This window comes from Oncorhynchus kisutch, linkage group LG13, assembly GCF_002021735.2.
Source record: "Oncorhynchus kisutch isolate 150728-3 linkage group LG13, Okis_V2, whole genome shotgun sequence".
NCBI classification, from domain to species: domain Eukaryota; kingdom Metazoa; phylum Chordata; class Actinopteri; order Salmoniformes; family Salmonidae; genus Oncorhynchus; species Oncorhynchus kisutch.
The window spans coordinates 43,926,806-43,944,504 of record NC_034186.2 but is presented as its reverse complement, the minus strand read 5'-3'; the positions used below and the strand labels follow the sequence as shown (position 1 = coordinate 43,944,504).

Genomic DNA, 17,699 nt, shown 5'->3' with positions numbered 1-17,699 from the left:
TGATGCTAGCGATAGATGTTCTACACAAGCACACGCTACCATGAGGAGGAGGATTTCAGTGTGAGTGTTGAAGGGTTTTGCGCGAGTACGAGTAAGCACATTAACGTTTTGCCTGTCGTATGCTGATAAGGAGTTGTCAAAGGGATGACGCTCTGCTCTAGACAAGAACACGGGAGTGTTAAAGAACTTTGAGTGAGTATGGGTAACAACAATAATAATACAAATAATAATGGGCATCTTTAGCGTATCGAACCTTGAGAAGGAGTTGTCGAAGATGAGTGTGTAGAGACCAGGGTTCCTGACTTTCAGCTGGCCTTGGATGGCCTCTTTGTGGGAGTTACAGCGAGTCAGAGGAATCAGCACCTGAGAGCAGAGCATTAGAAGATGTGTTTAAAGTCCTAGATTTGAATGCTATTACTTCAAAAAATGCTCAATACAATGTTGTCTAAGTCAGAGGTGTCAAATTCAATCCCTGGAGGGTCGTGAGTATGCTGGTTTTAGCTATTTCCTGTCAATGCATGTCCAATTAAGACCTAGACAACCATGTGAGAGGAGTTCCTAACAAACAAATTGCCTTTATTGATCAATCAAGTACAGGGGAGGAGCGAAAACCCGTAGACCGAGTGTCCAGGAATTGAGTTTGACAACCCTGGTCTATGTACTATTTATGTGTAAAAAGGTTTTGTATTATCGGCTTTGTATTATCATATTTCCAATTAGTAAACAGTATGTAATGTAGAATCCAGGGTAACTTAGGCCACACAACATTTTAAAGTATTTCACATTTAGTCTAAAACCCGCTTCAAAAATCATCGTAAGCAGAACAAAAGAAAATGTCAACATGAGAAAAAAAGATGATTGTGTTGACATTTAGACAGGAAAAGAGGTGACTTTTCAGAACAGCCGTTGCCCTTTTAAACAAACTGTAGAAACAAGCTTGAGAAACAGACTATTTAAAACACTCATTGACTAGAATGATGAGTCAATTATTTATTCTCATCGGCAGTTGAAGCCGATGGAGACAAACTCTATGAACTCAGTGGTGTAAAGTACTAAAGTAAAAATACTTAAAAGTACTACTTAAGTAGTTTTCTGGGGTATCTTTACTTTACTATTTATATTTTTGACAACTTTCACTTTTACTTCACTACATTCCTAAAGAAAATGATGTACTTTTTACTCAATACATTTTCCCTGACACATTTTCCCTGACACTTGTTACATTTTGAATACTTAGCAGGACAGGAAAATGGTCCAATTCACACACTTATCAAGAGAACATCCCTGGTCATCCCTACTGCCTCTGATCAAGTGGTCTCACTGAACACACATGCTTTGTTTTTGGGTACTTTTCCCACCACTTCTTAAACTCGGGGCTGTTCTGAACAGAATGAGCCCATGTTCACCGTATTGTAACGACAATTGCCCACTAAATTCGCACCTGATGAATGCATTTCATGAATCCATTCTGGGCAAAACAAAATGACGATGCGTTTCAATAAAGGGCCGTGCACGAATATTATTACCAAGTTACTGAATGTATCAAGAGTTCTTTCAGATTTCGTTATCAACAAATGGCTGTGAAAAAGTACATTATAGATAAAATGCAGATAAAAGTCATCTCCAAATTTGTTTTGAAAATGTCTCCATGATCTCCAAAGTGCTCCCTTTATACCATGGCTATGCATTATGCGTCAAATATCTTGTTTCTGTTAGAAGCATTTCAATTTGGCCCTGTCCATATTCATTTATTTTATTTAACTAGGCAAGTCAGTTAAGAACAAATTCTTATTCACAATGACGGCCTACCGGGGAACAGTGCCTTGTTCAGGGGCAGATTGACAGATTTTTACCTTGTCAGCTCGGGGATTTGATCTTGCAACCTTTCAGTTACTAATCCAACGCTCTAACCACTAGGCTACCTGCCGTCCCCATAGACAGGGGAGACATAATCCTAGAAGATCAACTCTCCCAAACCGAGACGCTTGACACATCCCCTAAATCAAATAAAGCCTGGATGACTGCAGAAAATCCTGCCTGTACACAGTAGCTCTCCAGGACTTGGGTTGGTGATTGACCACTGATCTAAGAGCTGAGCTGGGGCGTGGTTGTCCTACCTTGGATTGTTCCACGGGGACGTCGGCGGTCACGCGGTACACCATGCCGAACGAGATGCTCTTGGGCTCCGAGGAGAACATCCAGCTCACGGTGGGGCTGCAATCGACCACGACGATGGAGATCACACTGTAGCAACTGGACTTGACAAAAAGCTCCCGGGAGCCATCGCCAAACTGAGAGATGTCGTCGATGCTGACAGGGACGACCAGACTGGAAACACAAATATTTTTTGTCACATGCGCCGAATACAAAAAGTGTAGACCTTACAGTGAAATGCTTACTTACAAGCCCTTAACCAACAATGCAGTTAAGAAAATACCCCCGCAAAAAAAAAGTGAGATAATAACAAATAATTAAAGAGCAGCAGTAAATAATAATAGCGGGACTATATACAGGGCGTACCGGTACAGAGTCAATGTGCAGGGGGACCGGTGTCGAGGTAATATGTACATGTAGGTAGAGTTATTGAAGTGACTATGCATAGATAATAACAGAGAGTAGCAGCAGCGTAGAACGGAAGAAGGGGGGGGGCAATGCAAATAGTCTGGGTAGCCATTTGATTAGCTGTTCAGAATTCTTATGGCTTGGGGGTAGAAGCTGTTTAGGAGCCTCTTGGACCTAGACTTGGTGCTCTGTTACTGCTTGTCGTGCGGTAGCATAGAGAACAATCTATGACTAGGGTGGCTAGAGTCTTTGACAATTTTTAGGGCCTTCCTCTGACACCGCCTGGTATAGAGGTCCCGGGTGGCAGGAAGCTTGGCCCCGGTGATGTACTGGGCCGTACGCACTACCCTCTGTAGTGCCAAGCGGTCAGAGGCCGAGCAGTTGCCATACCAGGCAGTGATGCAACCAGGATGCTCTCGATGGTCCAGCTGTAAAACCTTTTGAGGATCTGAGGACCCATGCCAAATCTTTTTTGTTTTCTGAGGGGGAATAGACTTTGTCATGCCTTTCTCATGACTGTCTTGGTGTCCTTGGACCATGTTAGTTTGTTGGTGATGTGGTGCCAAGGAACTTGAAGCTCTCAACCTGCTCCACTACAGTCCCGTCGATGAGAATGGGGACGTGCTCGGTCCTCCTTTTCCTGTAGTCCACAATCATCTCCTTCGTCTTGATCACATTGAGGGAGAGGTTGTTGTACTTGCACCACACGGCCAGGTCTCTGACCTCCTCCCTATAGGCTGTCTCATCGTTGTCGTGATCAGGCCTACCACAACTTAATGATGGTGTTGGTGTCATGCCTGGCCGTGCAGTCATGAGTGAACAGGGAGTACAGGAGGGGACTGAGCATGCACCCCTGAGGGGCCCCCGTGACGAGGATCAGCGTGGCGGATGTGTTGTTACCTACCCTTACCACCTGGGGGCAGGTGCTGAATGCTGAGCTGTAGTCAATGAATAGCATTCTCACATAGGTGTTCCTTTTGTCCAGGTGGGAAAGGGCAGTGTGGAGTGCAGTAGAGATCGCATCATCTGTGGATCTGTTGGTGCGGTATGCAAATTGGAGTGGGTCTAGGGTTTCTGGGATAAATGGTGTTGATGTGAGCCATGACCAGCCTTTTAAAGCATTTCATGGCTACAGACATGAGTGCTACGGGTCAGTAGTCATTTAGGGAGGTTACCTTAGTGTTCTTGGGCATAGGAACTATGGTGGTCTGCCTGAAACATGTTGGTATTACAGACTCAGACAAGGAGAGGTTGAAAATGTCAGTGAAGATACTTTCCAGTTGGTCAGCGCATGCTCGGAGTACACGTCCTGGTAATCTGTCTGGCCCTGCGGCCTTGTGAATGTTGACCTGTTTAAAGGTTCTACTCACATCGGCTGCGGAGAGTGTGATCACACAGTCGTCCGGAACAGCTGATGCTCTCATGCATGTTTCAGCGTTACTTGCCTCGAAGCGAGCATAGAAGTTATTTAGCTCGTCTGGTAGGCTCGTGTCACTGGGCAGCTCTCGGCTGTGCTTCCCTTTGTAGTTGGTAATAGTTTGCAAGCCCTGCCACATCCGACGAGCGTCGGAGCCAGTGTAGTACGAGTCGATCTTAGTCCTGTATTGAAGCTTTGCCTGTTTGAAGGATTCGTCGGAGGGCATAGCGAGATTTCTTATAAGCTTCCGCTCCTTGAAAGCGGCAGCTCTACCTTTTAGCTCAGTTCGAAAGCTGCCTGCAATTCATGGCTTCTGGTTGGGGTATGTACGTACAGTCACTGTGGGGACGACGTCATCGATGCACTTATTGATGAAGCCAGTGCCTGATGTGTACTCCTCAATGCCATCAGAAGAATCCCGGAACATGTTCTTGTCTGTGATAGCAAAACTGTCCTGTAGTTTAGCATCTGCTTCATCTGACCACTTTTTTATAGACCGAGTCACTGGCGCTTCCTGCTTAAATTTGTGCTTGTAAGCAGGAATCAGGAGGATAGAATTATGGTCAGATTTGCCAAATGGAGGAAGAGCTTTGTATGCGTCTCTGTGTGTGGAGTAAAGGTGGTCTAGAGTATTTTTTCCTTCTGGTTGCACATTTAACATGCTGATAGGAATTAGGTAAAACTGATTTAAGTTTCACTGCATTTAAGTCCCCGGCCACTAGGAGCGCCGCCTCTGCATGAGTGTTTTCCTGTTTGCTTACAGCGGTATCCAGCTCATTGAGTTTGGTTTTAGTGCCAGCATCGGTCTGTGATGTATGGTAGATAGTATGGTCTACAGCTTATCATCAGATATTCTACATTAGGCAAGCAAAACCTCAAGATTTCCTTAGATATTGTGCACCAGCTGTTGATTACAAATATGCATAGGCCCCCGCCCCGTGTCTTACCAGAGGCTGCTGTTCTATCCTGCCGATCGTGTATAACCTGCCAGCTGTATGTTATTAATGTCGTCGTTCAGCCACGACTCTGTGAAACATAAGATATTACAGTTTTTAAATGTCCCGTTGGTAGGATGTACGTGGTTTCAGTTTGTCCAATTTATTTTCCAGCGATTGAACGTCAGATAGCAGTACGGAGGGCAAAGGCAGATTAGCCACTCGTCGCCTGATACTCACAAGGCACCCTGACCTCTTTCTGCAAAATCTCTGTTTCCTTCTCCAGCGAATGAAGGGGATGAGGGCCTGTTCGGGTGTTTGGAGCATATCCTTCCCGTATGACTCATTAAAGAAAAACTTTGTCCAATTTGAGATGAGTAATCACAGTTCGGTTGTTCAGAAACTCTTTTCGGTCATAAGAGACGATAGCAGCAACATTGTGTACAAAACAAGTTACGAACAACACAGAAAAACAAACAAAATAGCACGGTTGGATAAGAGCCAATAAAGCCATCCCCTCCAGCGGCATCATCACATATCAGAGGAAGAGTAGTAATTTGATTTGACTGAGATTTCAACTTGAGTTCTCTCACACAATATACTGCCAGTCTTGGCCGGGATTCAGTGTAGTCGTGAAATTGCCTGTAATGGAAAAAGGAAGTACTGGCAGAGGGAGCTGGAATAGTAGTGCTGTTATTGACATCAGAAATGTTAGTTGATGATGTGTTATTCGGGTTCAGTGAAAGATCTGCAACGTGTGTGTGGGTATGTATGTGTGTGTGCGTGCACAAAGTTCTAGACTCACGTGACTTCTCCAGACTTGAGAAGGGCGATCTCTGCGTCCTGCAGAGTGGGCACATTCTCTTCTGGGTCATCTGGAGTCGTGTCTCCTGTGCCTCTGCATGCCGTGGGTCACATGACAAAAGACAGTATTGATTTACCACATAGCTTCTCATAACCACACATCTACTGTGTCTATTGGCTAATTAAGACTTTAGGGCCGAACCAAACCATACTGTGGTCGTAATGTTTACAACCACAAATAACCGGTGGCGTATTGGAGGGTAAAACTGCATGACAGTTTATCTGCCTGTAGGGAAAAATGTATAGGGAACGTAACTTTCTCACTGTGACCGGCGATCAGAGTTTGCCCAACTTTTCATTTACCACCACATCAGTGCAAATAGCAATATTTGTGTTAGTGACCCTGTGTTTGAAGACGTTTGCCAATTTGATGCTATATATAAAAAATTTAAAATATTTTCAATAAATGATCCACCATCAGGTTTCTGTGCCAATGCACCACAACTAATAAGCAAAGCATATCGACTTTGGGCGCTTCGACATCATGGTTTGCAATTTCAACACCATCAATCTGCACAGTTTGGATGCTGGATTATATTCCGGACGAACGCGCCCAGGTAGCCTACAGGAGATTTTTGAAGTAGCCTAATCAGATTAAACCATTGTGACTGGTTGTGTTTATGCCACACATAAAAGGAAATACATTCTAAAAGTTCAATGACAAATATTTAGGCTATATTGAAGCGTTTTGGGTTCTAGGTACGCAAGGAATAGCCACTCGGATCAGAGAGGAGGCAGAGCAGGTGTTAAGCCACTCGGATCAGAGAGGAGGCAGAGCAGATGTTAAGCTTTCCTGAATAACTAGGCCTGCTGGGAGCATATTTGGCCACATTATTATACGACAGGCTGAGCTGCTACTGTGTCTTTCTATACCTTATGAACTGTCGAGGGTAGACCCACAATTGGTCCAAATGGAATGAATGGCATGAAATATTCAAATCACAAGGCTTTTGCGCCGTTGATCAAATGACAGTTGCAGTTTACAGCCTACAGTAGAATGTTTTACTCACTTAAAAACAATAACGCAATTATGCATTACAATGTGGTGCTGTAGGCTAGCCTGTGCAGGATAATTGTATTGTCCCTAAACAAGACCAATAGGACAGCTTTTTGAGCTGCGTGTCTCAAGCCTTCACTGTTCTTTCATAGGCAATGACGCACCTTGGCATCTCCGCTTATATTGAAAATTGGTCCAGCTTTGAATGATTTTATGTGTGGTAGGATTGCTAGTTAGCATATTGCAGATCTGGACAAATAATCCACCTACCACCACAGGCACTATGAATGGTGGATAGAGGGCAGGCTAGACAGACTGGTTAACTATATTGACCTGTGTGGTATAGTTAGCGTGCGGAAAAGCAGAGTGCATAACGGATGTACCAAAACACCTTGATATAGGGGAGGCGCATGCAAGCAGATGAGGAAATTTAGCTAGGATGGAAGACATTATATAGGAAACCTGGGGGGAAAAACACACCACCCTACCCAACCTAGCAATTTAGCTAGGATGGAAGACATTATATAGGATTCCTGGGGGAAAAAACGCACCACCCTACCCAACCTGGCATTTTAGCTAGGATGAAAGAAATTATATAGGATTCCTGGGGGGAAAAACGCACCACCCTACCCAACCTGGCAATTTAGCTAGGATGGAAGACATTATATAGGAAACCTGGGGGGAAAAACACACCACCCTACCCAACCTAGCAATTTAGCTAGGATGGAAGACATTATATAGGATTCCTGGGGGAAAAAACGCACCACCCTACCCAACCTGGCATTTTAGCTAGGATGAAAGAAATTATATAGGATTCCTGGGGGAAAAAACGCACCACCCTACCCAACCTGGCAATTTAGCTAGGATGGAAGACATTATATAGGAAGCCTGGGGGAAAAAACGCACCACCCTACCCAACCTGGCATTTTAGCTAGGATGAAAGACATTATATAGGATTCCTGGGGGAAAAAAACGCACCACCCTACCCAACCTGGCAATTTAGCTAGGATGGAAGACATTATATAGGATTCCTGGGGGAAAAAACACACCACCCTACCCAACCTGGACGTGTTAAATCACACCTCTGGATGCATACATTTACGGTCATTTTCTTTCCTAGTCTGTATTGTGTTGATGTCTAAGACCTGTGTTACATACCGTAATTATTCCCATTGGTTTATGGAGGGTTTCTAGTAGTTTTTTTTATATAGTTTGGATACAAAGCCTCAACTTGTGTTCTTGCTACCTATAGTACCAACGTTGTAAGTGGGTGGATTGGGAGTGGTTGACCCCAAGGGACTCCGTATGTGTGAATAGTGTCTTGTAAATGCACATTTTTTTTAAAGAATGACAAACCAGGTCAATTATACATGTTTTTCAGGTCTGTAATTGCAGCAGTGAGTTGTTTGTAGTTCCTCTACACAATTGTATCTAGAGGGAATAATGTCAGAGCCTAGATATTTAAACAGGGTCCTAGTTGGTATCTCCAATTCTAGCTTGAGGTAGGACATTGCTTAAAGTGGGAGCAAATATGATCCAGTGAGGTTGATCATATACAGTTGAAGTCATGAGTTTACATACACTTAGGTTGAAGTAATTAAAACTATTTTTTCAACCACTCCACACATCTCTTGTTAACAAACTATAGTTTTGGCAAGTTGATTAGGACATCTACTTTGTGCATGACACAAGTAATTTTTCCAACAATTGTTTACAGACATATTATTTAACTTATAATTCACTGTATCACAATTCCAGTTGGTCAGAAGTTTACATACACTAAGTTGACTGTGCCTTTAAACAGCTTGGAAAATTACAGAAAATTATGTCATGGCTTTAGAAGCTTCTTATAGGCTAATTGACATAATTTGAGTCAATTGGAGGTGTACCTGTGGATGTATTTCAAAACCTACCTTCAAACGCAGTGCCTCATTGCTTGACATCATTGAAAAATCAAAAGAAATCAGCCAAAACCTAGGAAAAAAAATTGTAGACCTCCACAAGTCTGGTTCATCCTTGGGAGCAATTTCCAAACGCCTGAGGGTATTACGTTCATCTGTACTAACAATAGTATGCATGTATAAACACCATGGGACCACGCAGCCGTCATACTGCTCAGGAAGGAGACACGTTCTGTCTCCTAGAGATGAACGTACTTTGGTGTGAAAAGTGCAAATCAATCCCAGAACAACAGCAAAGGACCTTCTGAAGATGCTGGAGGAAACAAGTACAAAAGTATCTATATCCACAGTAGAACGAGTCCTATATTGACCTAACCTGAAAGGCCGCTCAGCAAGGAAGAAGCCACTGCTCCAAAACAGCCATAATAAAAGCCAGACTACGGTCTGCAACTGCACATGGGGACAAAGATCGTACTTTTTAGAGAAATGTCCTCTGGTCTGATGAAACAAAAATAGAACTGTTTGGCCATAATGACCATTGTTATGTTTGGAGGAAAAAGGGGGAGGCTTGCAAGCCGAAGAACACCATCCCAACCGTGAAGCACGGGGGTGGAAGCATCATGTTGTGGGGGTGCTTTGCTGCAGGAGGGACTGGTGCATTTCACAAAATAGATGGCATCATGAGGAGGAAAATGTATTATATTGATTATATATATAATTATATATTATATTGATATATTGAAGCAACACCTCAAGACATCAGTCAGGAAGTTAAAGCTTGGTCGCAAATGGGTCTTCCAAATGGGCAACGACCTCAAGCATACTTCCAAAGTTGTGGCAAAATGGCCTAAGGACAACAAAGTCAAGATATTGGAGTGGCCATCACAAAGCCCTGACCTCAATCCTATAGAAAATGTGTGGGTACAACTGAAAAAGTGTGTGTGAGCAAGGAGGCCTACAAACCTGACTCAGTTACACCAGCTCTGTCAGGAGTAATGGGCCAAAATTCACCCAACTTATTGTGGGAAGCTTGTGGAAGGCTACCCTAAACATTTGACCCAAGTTAAACAATTTAAAGGCAATACTACCAAATACTAATTGAGTGTATGTAAACGTCTGACCCACTGGGAATGTGATGAAATAAATAAAAGCTGAAATAAATCATTCTCTCTACTATTATTCTGACATTTCACATTCTAAAAATAAAGTGGTGATACCAACTGATCTAAGACAGGGAATATTTACTAGGATTAAATGTCAGGAATTGTGAAAAACGTGTATTTGGCTAAGGTGTAGGTAAACTTCCGACATCAACTGTATTAAAATATGAATATCATACAGTGGACATCTAAGCCTATAGTCCTTTGTTTTAGGAATGTAGCCTAAACTCCCCCCAAAAAAGGCTAGAAGCTACACATCGAAACACAAGGAATAGTGTTTTTGTAATTTGTTACAGGCCGTTTTTAAGGACGCGTAAATGTGGCTCATTTGGCCAACATCCCTTGCTTATTGATAGCGCTGGCTGTGCCAGGTTGCATCTGAATGCATATGGATGTGCATGACATTTCTCAAATGTACAGTAAATTGGATGGAAACCTAGCTATGGACACCCTAAAGACTCTGACAAGTGTGCCAGTCCATTGTCACCTTGATTATGCCTGCACATCATGGTTCACCAGAAGCCTCAAACATCTAAATAATAAGCTGCAAGCCAAACAAGCTTGTAAGAATTGTACTTAAATTCCCCTTTCATACTCATCTGGAGGTTGAGCTTTTTTTTGTCTCTATGTCTGTAATGTGTCTGCATTTAAGTCATTGTACATGTATTACGTAGAAAATAGGGCCCCACAATGACAATAAATCTTTTAAACTTTTTGGTGCAATCCTGGTCACTTAAAAGAATCTTGGTGTGTATATACTACTGTTCAGAAGTTTGGAGTCACATAGAAATGTTCTTGTTTTCTATGAAAACATAAATGAAATTGGTTGCAAAATGAATAGGAAACATAGTCAAGACTTTGACATGGTATAAATAATGATTTTTAATTGAAATAATAATTCTGCCCTTCAAACTTTGCTTTGTCAAATAATCCTACATTTGCAGCAATTACAGCCTTGCAGACCTTTGGCATTCTAGTTGTCAATTTGTTGAGGTAATCTGAAGAGATTTCACCCCATGATTCCTGAAGAACCTCCCACAAGTTGGATTGGCTTGATGGGTACTTCTTACGTACCACACGGTCAAGCTGCTCCCACAACAGCCTCATAGGGTTGAGATTCAGTGACTGTGCTGGCCACACCATTATCGACAGAATACCAGCTGACTGCTTCTTCCCTAAATAGTTATTGCATAGTTTGGAGCTGTGCTTTGGGTCATTGTCCTGTTGTAAAAGGAAATTGACTCCAATTAAGTGCCGTCCACAGGGTATGGCATGGCATTGCAAAATGGAGTGATAGCCTTCCTTCTTCAAGATCCCTTTTACCCTGTACAAATCTCCCAATTTACCACCATACCAAAGCACCCCCAGTCCATCACATTGTCTCCACCATGCTTGACAGACGGCGTCAAGTACTCCTCCAGCATCTTTAAAAAATGTTCTGCGTTTCACGAATGTTCTTCTTTGTGATCCGAACACCTCAAACTTAAACTTGTCTGTCCATAACACTTTTTCCAATTTTCCTCTGTCCAGTGTCTGTGTTATTTTGCCCGTCTTAATCTTTTATATTTATTGGCCAGTCTGAGATATGGCTTTTTCTTTGCAACTCTGCCTAGAAGGCAAAGCATCCCGGAGTCGCCTCTTCACTGTTAACGTTGAGACTGGTGTTTTGCGGGTACTATTTAATGAAACTGCCAGTTGAGGACTTGTGAGGCGTCTGTTTCTCAAACTAGACACTCTAATGTACTTGTCCTCTTGCTCAGTTGTGCACGAGTTGTGGTGCACTCCCACTCCTCTTTATATTCTGGTTAGGGCCAGTTTGTGCTGTTCTGTGAAGGGAGTTTCTTGGCAATTTCTCGCATGGAATACCCTTAATTTCTCAGAACAAGAATAAACTGCCGAGTTTCAGAAGAAGGCATGACCTCGAGAGCAGTTCACACCAGACATCCCAAGAATATTGCTGAACTGAAACAGCTTTGTAAAGAGGAATGGTCCAAAATTCCTCCTGACTGTTGTGCAGGTCTGATCCGCAACTACAGAAAACGTTTGGTTGAGGTTATTGCTGCCAAATGAGGGTCAACCAGTTATAAATCCAAGAGTTCACATACTTTACCCACCCTGCACTGTGAATGTTTACATGGTGTGTTCAATAAAGACATGAACACTTATAATTGTGTGTTATTAGTTTAAGCAGACTATGCCTATTGTTGTGACCTAGATGAAGATCAGATCAAAATGTATGACCAATTTATGCAGAAATCCAGGTATTTCCAAAGGGTTCACATACTTTTTCTTGCCACTGTAGGTCTACAACGTTAATCAATAGACATACATGCCCTTCCGTGAGTCAAGCAGGAGATGGAGCCATCAACCAAATTGAGGTACCTAAGAACTCTGAGAGAACCACATTAAGGGCAAAAAGTTCCTTCATACCTCCCCCCAAATGCAATGCATCCATAGAAACCTTCTGTAGGATTGTTGAAAATGATGTAGGTGACCTACTGAAAGACAAACAGAAACACAAATCCTATGATAACCTGAGTAGAGACGAGAGAATGGCTCTGAAGGACTTACAATCAGATCCTTCCATTATCATAAAAAAAATGTGACAAAGGAAGAGGAATTTGTATAGAAAACAAATGTGACTATGTGAATGAATGTCGCCAACAACCATCTAAAGGTGACTTCCATCAAACTTCTATCACTATCACAAACGGGCACTGTAACATTTCCTTCAGCAGAGAGACTCCACCCTTGCGCCATTCAATGATTGCATCTTGCAACTCACTGAACTGGTATTATCCAATAACTACTTCATCTTTGAGTCAGACTTTTTCCTTCAAATTCGGGGAGTAGCCATGGGCTCCCTTTTTGCACAATTTGAGGAAGCAAAACAGAGACACACCCTACTTTCTAAAATCATCCCATTGAAGAGATACATAGATGATGTCTTTGTGCTCTGGGAAGGAAGCCAGCAGAATTCCAAACAGTGTTAAACGAGAGCTCTGAATATCTCAAATGCCCCATGCAGATTGATGAGAGAAAAATAAATTACCTGAACGTATGGATCAAAGAGAATGATGCATTACATACAGACTTATACACAAAGCCCATAGATCGCAATACCTTGCTACGTGCAGATAGTATGCATCCCCTTCCCCCTCAGGAATGGTCAACCATTTTGCCAGTTAAACAAATATGTGGCCACCAGTCAGATTTTGACAGCAATATTAAGAAAATGACAGATAAATTCAAAAAGAAAGTCTACAAGGACAAAACTCTTGATGCTGCAATGATGAAAACATCTCAAAAACCAAGAGAGGAATTGCTAAAAACTAAACCAAAGAAGAAAAACAACGCAACAGTGTTTTGTACTAAGTACACCAAGTGTTCATAGAAAACGAAAGCAATCCTGAAAAAGCACTGGCATACCTCTTCAAGGAGCCCCCACTGGTGCTCTATAAGTGTGGTCGCAATATTATGGATAGATTGGTGAGATCTGACCCGCCCGCCCCCTGAGCCCACTCAGAAACTCTTGACACCCATTCCAAATGGGAACTATGTGGCTCATGCGCCCACCTGCATTGCTTGCTGTTTGGGGTTTTAGGATGGGTTTCTGTACAGCACTTTGAGATATCAGCTGATGTACGAAGGGCTATATAAATACATTTGATTTGATTTGCAATAGCACTACAGAAACATCCTTCTTCAGACATCCACACACAGGTCGAAAAATCCCTGTTAGTGGTATCATCTCATGCAAGACAAAGGGAGTAATCTATCTCATCACCTGTACATGTGGGAAAGCCTATGTAGGACAAACGAAAAGACAATTAAAACAACGCATAGCTGAACACCGCAGCTCAATCAGGTGTAAGAACATTGACTATCCAGTAGCAGCTCACTTTGTTGAAGCTAACCATCCCATCTCCTCCCTCAAATACACAGGCATTGAGCATGTTGCTCTACCAAGGAGAGGAGGTAGCATGGAGATCCTACTACCTCAGAGGGAGGGCTACAGGATATCCTGTTTAAAAACACTGACCCCTAGTGGTCAGTATATTGAGTTTGATCTCAGGCCATTCTTATGACCAATTATATTGGACAGGTCTTGTAAATGAACGTATTCTTTCCACAGCTTATCAGAGTACACCCAATATGTTGCCCCTGTTGATGATGCTTATAACGCATTATGGTCGAACCAAAAGATTACATGTAAGAAAATAAATGGAAATATTTAAATATAGTGGCAGGAAAAAGTATGTGAACCCTTTGGAATTACCTGGATTTCTGCATAAATTGGTCATAACATTTGATCTGACCTTCATCTAGGTCACAACAATAGACAAACACCGTGTGCTTAAACTAATAACACATAAATTATTGTCTATTTCTTGTCGAAATTTAATAGATAATTTATACATTCACAGTGTAGGTTGGAAAAAGTATGTGAACCCCGAGGCTAATGACTTCCCCAAAAGCTAATTGGAGTTAAGAGTCTGCTAACCTGGAGTCCAATCAATGAGACGAGATTGGAGATGTTGGATAGGGTTGCCCAGCCCTGTAAAAAAACACTTACAGAATTTGAGTTTGCTATTCACAAGAAGCTGGAAAGGGTCACAAAAGTATCTCTAAAAGCCTCGATGTGCATCAATCCACAGTAAGACAAATGGTCAATAAATGGAAAGTTCAGCACTGTTGCTACTCTCCCTAGGAGTGGCCGTAAGGGAAAGATGACTGCAAGAGCACAGCGCAGAATGCTCAATGAGGTTAAGAAGAATCCTAGAGTGTCAGCTAAAGACTTACAGAAATCTCTGGAACAGGCTAACATCTCTGTTGACGAGTCTACGATATGTAAAACACTAAACAAGAATGGTGTTCATGGGAGGACACCACGGAAGAAGCCACTGCTGTCCAAAACAAACATTGCTGCATGTTTGAAGTTTGCAAAAAGTGCACCTGGATGTTCCAAAATATTCTGTGGACAGAAGAAACTACAGTTGAGTTGTTTGCATGGAACACACAACACTATGTGTGGAGCAAAAAAATTCACTACACACCAACATCAGAAACTTATCCCAACAGTACAGTATGGTGGAGGGAGCATCATGGTTTTGGGCTGATTTGCTGCCTCAGGACCTGGACAACTTTCTATCATCAACGGAAAAACGAATTCCCAAGTTTAGCAAGACATTTTGCAGGAGAATGTAAGGCTATCTGTCTGCCAATTGAAGCTCAACAGAAGTTGGGTGATGCAACAGGACAACGACCCAAAACACAGAAGTAAATCAACAACAGAATTGCTTCAACAGAAGAAAATACGCCTTCTGGAGTGGCCCAGTCAGAGTCCTGACCTCAACCCGATTGAGATGCTGTGGCATGACCTCAAGAGAGCAGTTCACACCAGACATCCCAAGAATATTTCAGTTTTGTAAAGAGGAATGGTCCAAACATTTGCATGAGGTTATTGCTGCCAAAGGAGGGTCCACCAGTTATTAAATCCAAGGGTTCACATATACTTCTTCCACCCTGCACTGTGAATATTTACACGGTGTGTTCGATAAAGACATTAAAACATATACTTGTTAGTGTGTTATTAGTTTAACCTGTTTGGGTTAGGGGGCAGCATTTTCACGTTTGGATGAAAAGCGTTCCCAGAGTAAACTGCCTGCTACTCAGTCTCTGTTGCTAATATATGCATATTATTAGTATATGTGGATAGAAAACACTCTGAAGTTTCTACAAATGTTTGAATGATGTCTGTGACTATAACAGAACTCATATGGCAGGCAGAGATCTGTGAAAAATCCAACCAGGAAGTGGGAAATCGGAGGTTTGTAGTTTTTCAACTCTTGGCCTGTCGAATACACAGTGTCTGTGGGGTCATTTTGCACTTCCTAAGGCTTCCACTAGATGTCAACAGTCTTTAGAACCTTGTTTGATGCTTCTACTGTGAAGTGGGGCCAGATGAGAGGGGAATGAGTCAGAGGTCTGGCAGAGAGCCACGAGCTCATTACCTCGTGTTCCATTGCTTTTCTACAGACAAAGGAATTCTCCGGTTGGAACATTATTGAAGATGTATGATAAAAACCTCTTAACGATTGATTCTATACTTCTTTTGACATGTTTCTACGAACTGTAATATTACTTTTCATCTGAACTTTTGCCCGGACCTGCCCGCGCGTAAGTGAACGCACGAACCAAAAGGAGTTATTTGGACTTTATGGAACAAATCAAACATTTATTGTGGAACTGGGATTCCTGGGAGTGCATTCTGATGAAGATCATCAAAGGTAAGTGAATATTTATAATGCTATTTCTGACTTCTGATGACTCCAACATGGCGGATATCTTTTTGGGTTGTGTTGGTCTCTGAGCACCGTCCTCAGATTATTTCTTGGTTTGCTTTTTCCGTAAAGCTTTTTTGAAATCTGACACAGCGGTTGCATTAAGGAGAAGTATATCTTTAATTCTGTGAATAACACTTGTATCTTTTATCAATGTTTATTATGAGTATTTCTGTAAATTGATGTGGCTCTGTGCAAATTCACAGGATGTTTTGAAGGCAAAGCCAAATGTAAACAGAGGTTTTTGGATATAAATATGAACTTGATCGAACAAAACATACATATATTGTGTAACATGTTGTCCCGGAAGTGTCATCTGATGAAGAATATCAAAGTTTAGTGATTCATTTTATCTCTATTTCTGCTTGTTGTGACTCGCTCGAAAATCACTGTATGCTTTCTGTGACTAGTTGCTGACCTAACATTATGATATGTTCTGCTTTCGCCAAAAAGCTTTTTTGAAATCGGACACAGTGATTGGATTAACAAGAATTCTATCTTTAAAATGGTGTCTAATACTTGTATGTTTGAGAAATGTGAATTATGAGATTTCTGAATTTGGTGCCCTGCAATTTCATTGGCTGTTGGCGAGGGGTTCCGCTAGCAGAACGGGGTTGTTTGTCTGTGTTTGTCTATTGTTGTGACTTAGATGAAGATCAGATCAACTTTTATCACCAATTTATGCAGAAATTCAGTTAATTCCATAGTGAAATTAAATGCAACAGTAATGTATGTAGATGCTAATGATAACAATGGCATCATATATTCAATATGCTGTGGGCTATTGTCTTAACAGTTTTGCTCAATTAATTCTGCTCAACCTGTGACGTGGTTAGGTTGGACCCAGGCGCAGAAAAGAGACCAGACGAGGAATCAGTGCTTAAGTATAAACCTAATGCTTTACTGATATATGGTAGCCGCAAGATCACTGTATACTTGAAAGAACAAACACTAAGTCTCAAACTCACTCAGGAAAGGAACGCACACGATAAACAATTCAAGCATCTGCAAAGGACCACAGAAGACACACCTCTTTAAAAACAGGGACACAATCATGAAATAAGACAATAAGAATAAGTCCAATAAAAGTCTCTAGGACGGCCTCTGTCGCCCTCTGGTGCCAGAAGGAACCATGACACAACCTAGCAATGACACACCCCTCACTGTTGTCATTGGTCGCGCTAATTGTACTGTTTGTCGACATAACCGAGTTCAAGCATTCATGAAATTACCCTGAAGTAGGCACAGTGATGCTGAAATGTTGGTGTTTTTTTACACCATAAATTACTGGGAAGTTATATATATATATATGGAGTGTGCGACTCCCTTTCTATAGCTTACAGTTTATTCACCGTTAGTCAGCACCTCTACACTAAATCATTTTCTCTGGGTGTGCGCCAGCTCATGCTTTTTATGAGGCTTTCTGTTTGTCAAGATGTTTGTGATGTTGAAAACGCAAGTTTCCGAAGTCGTTATGCTTTGTCGATTGGTTTTGTGGTGCATTGGCACAGACACCTGT

General features: G+C 42.0%; 1 protein-coding gene across 6 annotated transcripts in view; it reads right to left on the bottom strand.

The window, feature by feature from the left end:
- The window catches only part of LOC109902304 (FYVE and coiled-coil domain-containing protein 1), a 63,169-nt gene that overhangs the window by 3,333 nt on the left and 42,137 nt on the right, over window positions 1-17,699 (bottom strand). For 3 of the 6 annotated variants that reach the window (XM_020498570.2, XM_031786336.1, XM_020498571.2), the window contains exons 15-17: window positions 5,720-5,812; window positions 2,118-2,328; window positions 254-363 (exon numbers count right to left, since the gene is read on the bottom strand). In XM_020498570.2, coding sequence (XP_020354159.1) covers window positions 254-363; window positions 2,118-2,328; window positions 5,720-5,812 — 414 coding nt within the window. The other 3 variants (XR_004202414.1, XR_004202415.1, XM_031786338.1) reach the window with 3 other exon arrangements.